Here is an 8,738-nt window from a genome sequence, read left to right as displayed (position 1 = left end):
GGGGGGGGGGGGGGAGAGAGAGAGAGAGAGAGAATTTTTAATATTTATTTTTTTAGTTATCGGCAGACACAACATCTTTGTTTGTATGTGGTGCTGAGGATCGAACCCCGGGCCGCACGCATGCCAGGCGAGCGCGCTACCGCTTGAGCCACATCCCCAGCCCCTAGGTGTTCTTTACATATTCTAGATACTTTATCTTTGTAGATATATGACTTGCAAATATTTTCCTATTCTTTGATTAGTGTTTTCATATTTTTTTTGTCTTATGATGCTCAAAAGTTTTAATTTTGATGAAGTTTACCAAATTCAGGATCATGAATAAGTCTATTGATTTTTTTTTTTTCCTTCTCTGTAGTGCTGGGGATCAAACCCAGGGCCTCACCCACATTAGCAAGTGCTCTTCCACCAAGCCACACCCCAGCCCTTCCTATGATCTGTTTTAAGTGTTTCATAGTTTCAGCTCTTAGGTTTTAGATCTTTGATCCATTTTGAATTATTTTTTAATAAATAACTTCATTCAGCTTCATTCTTTTATGTGCAGATATTTTTTTCTTTTATGTGTGGTATTTTTCCAACACCATTTGTTGAAAAAGATGTTCTTTCCCCCATCAAATGCTCTTGGCCTTGCTGTTCAAAATCATTTGACCATGTTTCCTTCTGGGATCTCTCTCTGTTGGTCTATATGTCTGTAGTTTTTTTTTCCATTAAATGCTTGGTTGCTTATGGGCCATTTTATTTGATGATGTATTCCTGTTGTGCTTGTCCACTGAGATTGGCTGGGTCCGTCACACAGCACCTAGCTCCTGGTGGGAAGCTCAGCCCTATGGTCACTTGATGCCATAGGCTCAGTAGGGAGCCATTTCTCAAAAGGCAGATAGTTATCTGCAACAGAGGGTGTCGATGTGCTTCAGAATCCCAAAGGTCTATGTTGGGATTCTCCTACGGTTGCTTGCAAGACATTTCTTCACAGCATCCTTGATGACCACGGACACTTAAGGTGCCATTGGGTCTCCTGGCTCATAAGACCCAGGCTGTAGAGTGGCTTGTGCTGCCGTCTGAACTTGCTGCAGAGCCTGCTCTTGCTCTGCTACTCACTGGAGATTTGTAACCTTATGAGTGATTCTAAACGAGTAAACTCGAATCTGGTGTATTGCCTCAAAAATCCAGAAAAGCCTCCCAAGTGTGCCTCTGTTGTGATGGTAGTGGTTTGAAGGTAGCAACTTGTTACTTGTTTTTCGTCTCGGAGGGGATACCTGATAAGCCCAGACCCCTGCAGCCGTAGAAACCACGAGGTGTGCCGGCCTCTGAGTGTATGTGGGGGTGGTCTCCGCCTTCTGGTCTGCATCATCTCTTTGAGGCGTCTCAAGCGCTCACTGTGTCCTGCTCATGGGATCCAGGGGCAAGTGCTGGAGTTCAAACCTCACTTACGGGCCGACTTGTTGGTCAGTCAGGGTACGGTAGGAGGCAGGAAGCACGCCTGGTTTGAACAGAGACGCTTCTGAGAGGTAGGAAATTGCTGGGAGGAGAGGGCCGGAGCCAGGGAGGAAGGCCCTTCCTCCTGAGAATCCCTTTGGTGCCTTCCATGCACAACAGCCTCCCAACCAGCAAAGGAACAGGAGTTCAAGGACCAGCCCCATCTTCTCAGAGCAGGCGCTGCAGGGCTGGTTTGGAACAGTCTCCCAACTGGTAACTGTCCTAACTCGACCGTTAGGATCGGGAGTGTGCGCAGCGCCGTCTTCTCTAATGTGAAGGTGGACGGGGACCTGCTCTGACACACAGCGCTCCCCTGGATGAAGCCTGGGGCCCAGGCCTCGCCTCAGTGTGTGTTCCAGAGGCAGAGAGGTGAATCCGAATCCCTGTCCACCGGGAACTTAGATTTTTGGGTTTAACAGGTGACTTCAGGGGCCTCTGAGCAGCTCCCTGGTCTGTTTGGTCACTGCCTCTCCAGGAGGCCTCCCTTTACAACTGAATGGTCACATCATGTGATGACATTTGATGTTTGTTGTACTCTGTACTTCTTAATCACACTCCTTAATTTTATTCATCTCTTTATCCCATTTTGTATAGAAAATGTTACATTATTGCTATAATTGGTCCTCTTAAAATCTGAATTATCATTGGCCTCTAAATAAAGATAAATAATATCCTATAAGGAATTTAGAGGCTCAAATTGTGTTCCTCAAAAGATACAGGCTGGGATCCACCTTTTGGCCATCTCACCAAGCAGTTCCTGTCACATACGCAGGAAGGAGAGAGGAGGGGAGGAGAACAAAGGAGGCCCAGGATGCCCACCTCCTGGGGTACCAGGACACCAGCTATGGCCCCTCTCCCTCCTGGGAGAAATCTGTTATCCCTTTTAAAATAAACCCTTCTTCATATTCTTAAAAAAAGATATAACCTGGAGGGCTGGGGCTCAGTGGTAGAGCACTCGCCTAGCACGCGTGAGGCCCTGGGTTTGATCCTCATCACCACATAGAAATAAATACATAAAACAAAGGTGTTGTGTCCATCTACAACTAAAAAAAAATCTTAAAAAGATACAGGCTGTCCCTGGCTAAAGGGGTGGCACAGGGTTGGGGTGTGGCTCAGGGTAAGAGATTTCCCCACTGGGGAAAGTTGGGACTCTGAACAGAACCGGACTCCTCTTGACCTTCTGTCCTGGGCAGATCTTGCTGTCACTGCTGTTACCGCGTCAGAACCGCCTGAGAAGTGAGATTGAAGAAGCTCTGGACATGGAGTTGATCAAGCAGGAGGCAGAACACGGAGCCCTGGACGTCCCTTACCTTTCAAAGTACATCCTCAACATGATGACTCTGCTGTGCGCTCCGGTCCGAGATGAAGCCGTACAGAAACTCGAGAACATCACCGACCCCGTTCGGTTACTGAGGTGTGAGACTCATGCTGACCCCCGAAACCTGCTCCTGCCCCGGCCGGGGAAAGTGGAGCCAGACACGGGTCATAGCCATCGTCTGGGCTGACTCTTCCCCGCCAAAGACCTAACACCCCTGTTCTCCTCTCGTCTTTTCCAAAGACGGCCCCATCATGGCCTTGTCTGTGGGGGACTCCGCTGTGTGACATGCTACCATAAGACAAAAATCCTCTCTCCTAAAGAGTGAAGCCATCCGTTCCCCGGGTTTTCTCTTGCCCATTTCACATAGTCTAAGGGTCAGTGATGGACAGCTGTAGGAACTAAGGAACCGAGACCCAGGAAGAGAAAACAAAGAAGCCGCCATTGCCCAGAGAGTCAAAATAGCATCCCCTGTAATCCCACTGCGCGGAGGACACCCCTGACAAGCTGGTGTGTCCCTCCCTGACCACCCTTTATAGGCGACAGCAGAATGACCACTGTGGGAAGAGACGGAGCTCTTCCTAGTTGTGCCACTCCCTCCCTCTGGGCTTCGGGTCATGTCCCGTGTCTGTAGACGTGGGAGGTGGGACTGAGTGGGTCCTAAGACCTCCCCGATCCCAGAGAACAGAGACGCCATGACCGCCGCCCAGGTGGGCGTCCCTCACTAGATTCCCTTCATGGTGTGACTGTTCTGTCTCCCGTGTCAGAGGGATCTTCCAGGTCCTGGGCCTGATGAAGATGGACATGGTGAACTACACCATCCAGAGCCTGCAGCCACACCTCCAGGAGCACTCCATCCAGCTGGAGCGGGCCAAATTCCAGGAACAGCTCAACAAGCAGCCGAGTACGAGCGGCGGAGGGGGGGAGGGGGGGAGCTGATGAGACCTTCCCGAGCCCATGCGGGCTCTTTTAAGAATAGAAAGTTTCTCCCTCAGGTAAGGGGAGGGAGAAGGAACTTGAAGACAGAGAGACCCCAAAGCACTTACTTACTAACCAGGACATTTTGAAAGGAACCTTGGTCTTCAGGCCCCAGGGGAAAAGGTGCCAAAGATGCTGTCACCCCCGCTCCCCGCCCCAGGTCTCCTGGACCACACCACCAAGTGGCTGACGCAAGCAGCGGCCGACCTGTCCACTCCACCCTCCGCGGCCCTTGACCCGCCTGACTCTTCCAACGTGGCGGGCCCTGCGCCAAGTGAGGCAGCCAGCAACTCGGAGCCCCTGAGCCCCACGATGGTGCTGTCCCAGGGCTTCCTGAACCTCCTTCTCTGGGACCCTGAAAACGAAGAGTTCCCCGAGGTAGGAATGTGGGGGTCTTGCCTTGGTCTGTATTCTGGCTTTCTGTCACCACCGTGCTGTCCTGAATGACCGCTGACCTCTGCTCCCCAGACCCTGCTGATGGACAGAACCCGGCTGCAGGACCTCGAGTCCCAGTTGCACCAGTTAACCATCCTGGCCTCGGTCCTGCTCGTGGCCAGCAGTTTCTCTGGCAGCGTTTTGTTTGGTTCGCCCCAGTTTGTGGATAAACTGAAACGCATTACCAAGTCCCTGATGGAGGAATTTAAGACCAGGTGAGCGCAAGGTCTCTTAGAGTAGACGGTGAATCACTGCTTCCTGCCCACCACAGACCACAGGCCCTCGGGGGCCACCCACAAGCAGTGGTTTCTTTCCCTAAGTGATCTTGAGGCTTGTGACAAAGAAAAATAAAACTTTCTTCCAAAAAGGGTAGTGTGGAGGATGCTTAGTAGCAAAGGGGTCGTTAGACACCAGCCCTTCATTGTTGTGGGAACGTCACGGCCGGTGTTAGGCATACCCAGGAGTTGGTCAGTCAGCCACAGTGACTGAACACCCCTGAGTCCAGGCAGAGAAGAACTAGAGGCCAAGGTGAGGGCTGGGATGTGACTCAGAGGTCACGCCGAGCCTGCCCGGCACTACGAGGCTCTGGGCCAATTCCCAGCATCACAAAAACCCGACCCCACCAACCCCAGAAGGACAGGATTGTAACTGATGAGGTAGGATAGAGGACCAAGGAAAATCTTTAAAATGTCCATATAAAGTCCACGGACAAAGGAATGTGGATGGTGGCTCCTGGGGCAGAGCTAAGCCCCTTCCAGAGTTGGTTTTATAGTCTGTCTTCCAAGGAGTAGGACGTGGTACTGTGGGTGGAAACAGGTGGTGTCTTCGAAGGAAGCAGAGAGGACACAGTACCTGGACAGGGGCCTGTCCACGGGGCCTGGGCCTTGCCAGGGGGTGGGGCTGGGTAGATGGCTGGGACTCGCTCTCAACTGGGCCTAAATTCCTGTGGAGTTTGCTGTGTCTCTGTGCCTCTGCCAGGGTCACCACTGGGTGCCAGCTGACTTTCTTTCCTGGTCTAGGCCTGAGGAGGCTATGAAGACTGTGAGCGAGCAGGTGTCTCAGGAAATCCACCAAAGCCTCAAGACCATGGGCCTGGCTGCGCTGAGCAGTGAGAACACGTCCTCTCTGACAGGGCAGCTTGAGAACATCGCCAAGAAGGAGAACTGCGTCCGCAGCGTCATCGGTGAGTGTCCCAGAGGGAGTGTCCCAGCCCAGAACGTCACTCACTGAACCACAACAATTACAGACCGGGTCACTGGGCAGCCGCCGTTTACCAGGCTGGAATTACGTCCCTTTGCAGTTCAAGGACTGACTATGCTCTAAGGAAGATTTGCTCCCAGGGATTCATGACCCTTTGGGTGTGGGATATTGTCCAAACTGGACATGTCACCCTGGCCCACTGGGTGTTCTCTCAACTGTAATCTGAGACCCTTGGCATCCCCCAGTAGGGACACACACACACACACACCCCTGCCAACAAGAAATTATTGCTGGGCTGGGGTGCCGCTCAGTAGGACAGTCTGCCTAGTGTGCATCAGGCCTGAGTTCCATCCCCAGCGCCACAAAAACAAAACAACAAACAGTGTTGCTGAACAGGCTGAAACCCATGTCCCCAGGGTGAGGAATTGCCCTGTCCACCTGTTGGAATGGAGACCCTGGACTTGGGCAGCTGAGATCCTCCTGCAGGCCAGATTCTCAGTAGGATGGACTGATGGCCACTTAGGCCTTCCTGAACGCTCAGAAACTGACTGACCCTTAAGTGCTGCATAACCTCAGCAAAGCCACCTTCCCTTTCTGCGGGGAGTGGGCGGGCTGCTTCATCTCTGAGCTTGGAAGGCGGTGAGTGGAGTGCAGGCCCAGTGCTTCTCCCTGAAATCTGCCCTTTCCCCCCTCTCTCTCTTCCTGCTCACAGATCAGCGGATCCACTTGTTTCTCAAGTGCTGTTTGGTTCTTGGAGTGCAGCGATCTCTGTTAGACCTTCCCGGAGGCCTCACCCTCATTGAGGCAGAGCTGGCGGAACTGGGCCAGAAGTTTGTGAACCTGACACATAACAACCAGCAGGTGTTTGGCCCCTACTACACGGAGATCCTCAAGACCCTCGTCTCCCCCGCTCAGGCCCTGAGCGCCAAAGTGGAGTCTCTCTGATAGCACCACTCAGAGCCCTGGCATATTGGACTCAGGAGAAGGCCATCATCTTCCTGGGTAACGTCACCTTGACTGGCAGGGCAGCGAGGCCCGATCCCCACCGCCAGTATGCCAGGGCTGAAGGGACTAGCAAGTGAATGCCAACTGGTCCAAACCCATTCACCAATGAACGTTCAAACTGCAAAGTAAAAGAAAAGAAAAACAAAACAAAAACAACCCTCCACTCTTCCTGTGCTTCAGCTGAGGTCAGGCCTCGGCCCTCAGCCCAGAGCTAGCTGAGAAGTCAACAGGCCCCATGTCCCCTTCTTTGGCCTTAGGTCCCCTTTAAGCACGTGCAGCTGAGCATCCAAGACACTAGGTCCTAGCATTAGTTTCTCTTAAGGGTGAAGCATTTCTCTGAGAACTCCCATGGAATTATCCATGATGTGAGTCTAAGGACTTCTCGGGACGCCTTTGTTTCGTCCAGTTCAGATGGGCAGAGGGCATGGTTGGAAGCAGTTAGGAAGCTCATGGTCAGGACTAGATTCCCCTGAAGGTTTCAGATGATCCCAGAAGTAAAGGAACAGGAAAAGCCTCAGCTTCATCTTGAGTCGCAGTTGCAGACTGGCAGCTGGATGCCCATGGGCGCTGGGGACAGGGATCAGCACTCACCGGTCCTTCCAGGTTGTCGGGGTTCAGCTGGGGCCTTTAGGTCAGTTTTCCTGGTCCTGTTCTCTAGCCCAGCGAGTCTCCTGCTCCGTCTCTGAGCTTAGAACACCTGTTCTTCAGACAGAGGGATGATTGTGCTCAGAGGGGGCGGGCTTCCCTCCAGCTCCCCTCTGGTCTGGGAGGGGCTCCTTGTCACTGATAGACACCAGTCGGGAAGGTTCTAGGAAAGGGCCTGCTTCTCTCGGACTGTAGGTTTCCAACCCATGGTTTTCAGGCCGACTGCAACAGAGCAGCCCCAACATAGTGTGGTTGAGATGAGGCAGGTGTGATCCAGATGTGATCTCTTTGTAATGGACAAGAGAACATGAAGGTGCACTAGGGTGCCTTCTCAAGGGGCGGGAAGATCAACAACACTCGCCATTCAAGAGACGGAGGTGTAATGCTCTGAATGTAGCAGTGGCAACACGGAGAGATTTGAGTTCTAGATCTAGGGCTCTCCCCTAATGGAGGCCCTTTGCTAGAGGATAGAGTCTAGGGGTGACCAGAAAGCTGGGGGCGTGGATCATTCCAAGTTTCCAGTCTCCCACCTGCACAGCCTCAGGACAGGGGAGCCCAGAAAAGGTGGTGTGTTGAGTAACAGTGAGGCTTGGTGAACTGGATTCTCTGATTTGCAACAATCTGATTTTGAAGCCATCCACATTTTGGAAGCCTCAGGCTCTTAGAGGCAGAGGTGCTCTTGAGGGATTCCTGTGGGGAAGAGCTCGGGCTGTGGCGCTGACGCCGGGCTGGCAGTAGAACCTGACTTTGTACTCAATCATTAAAATCTGGAATAATCAACTAACTAGATATTTCGAATTGTTTTTTCTTGTGCTTCTACATGGAAGAGACAAGGATCCTGTCTCTAAGTCCATTCAATCCTCCTCACTGTTTTGAGGGGATTTAGTATTTTTTGTATTTTAAATTGTAGATAGAACATGAAGTTTGCTGTCGGTGATACTGAATCGTTCACAATGGCATCCAAGATCCTGGCTAAGTCCAGAACATTTTCATCAGCACAAAAGGAAATTCCATTCTAGTGACAAGTGGCTCCGTCCTGCCCCCTCCTCGCCCCTGGTAACCACTGACCTGCTTTGTGTCTTGATGGGTTTTCTGACTCTGGATAGTTCACGGATCCTTTTGTTTTCCTTTGAGCCACGCTGGTTGAGCCCAGGGCCTTGGACATGCTAAGGCAAGACCACCACAGAGCTGCATTTCATTCCCCAGCCTTCGCGTGTGTGCTCTGGGCAAGCGCTTTACCAACACTGAGCCACATCCCCTTCTCCCCAGCCCTTTCTACAAAACTTATAAGACAGGCTGACCTCAAACTTGGGATCCTCTTGCCTCGGCCTCCTGAGTAACTGAAACTACAGGTGAGCACTGCTGTGTCCAGCTCATGTAGCTGTTCCTGACTTCTGACTTCTTTCAGTTTTCAAGATTCATAATGTAGCATGTTTATCATGAAAAAGTTGTTTGAATGCTTTTTCCTGAATCAAGAAATGATCATGGGGTTTTCTTCATTGTATTTGTGTGACATATTAACATGATTTGATGTTCCTACGATGAATCACCCTTGCATTCATGGGGTAACACCACTTGAAAATGGTGTCTGGTGGCTTTTTTTCTGGAGATGGGGGTCTTGCTATGTTGTTCAGACTGGCCTCCAACTTCTGGGCTGAAGCCCTCCTCCTGCCCTAGCTTCCTAATT

At 51.6% G+C, this 8,738-nt stretch overlaps 1 protein-coding gene across 3 annotated transcripts in view; it reads left to right on the top strand.

Annotated features, from left to right (window-relative positions):
* The window catches only part of Tcp11 (t-complex 11), a 17,452-nt gene extending 9,067 nt beyond the window's left edge, over positions 1–8,385 (top strand). For 2 of the 3 annotated variants that reach the window (XM_015487926.2, XM_048805738.1), the window contains exons 4-9: positions 2,667–2,887; positions 3,556–3,692; positions 3,927–4,144; positions 4,235–4,416; positions 5,221–5,384; positions 6,114–8,385. In XM_015487926.2, coding sequence (XP_015343412.1) covers positions 2,667–2,887; positions 3,556–3,692; positions 3,927–4,144; positions 4,235–4,416; positions 5,221–5,384; positions 6,114–6,346 — 1,155 coding nt within the window. In that variant the 3' untranslated portion in view covers positions 6,347–8,385. Of the gene's footprint in view, positions 1–2,666; positions 2,888–3,555; positions 3,693–3,926; positions 4,145–4,234; positions 4,417–5,220; positions 5,385–6,094 lie in introns of those variants that run through there. The other variant, XM_048805739.1, reaches the window with a different exon arrangement.
* The last annotated feature ends 353 nt before the right edge of the window (positions 8,386–8,738 follow it).

This window comes from Marmota marmota, unplaced genomic scaffold (genome assembly GCF_001458135.2).
Source record: "Marmota marmota marmota unplaced genomic scaffold, marMar, whole genome shotgun sequence".
NCBI classification, from domain to species: Eukaryota; Metazoa; Chordata; class Mammalia; order Rodentia; family Sciuridae; genus Marmota; species Marmota marmota.
This window is presented reverse-complemented; position numbering and strand designations above follow the sequence as displayed.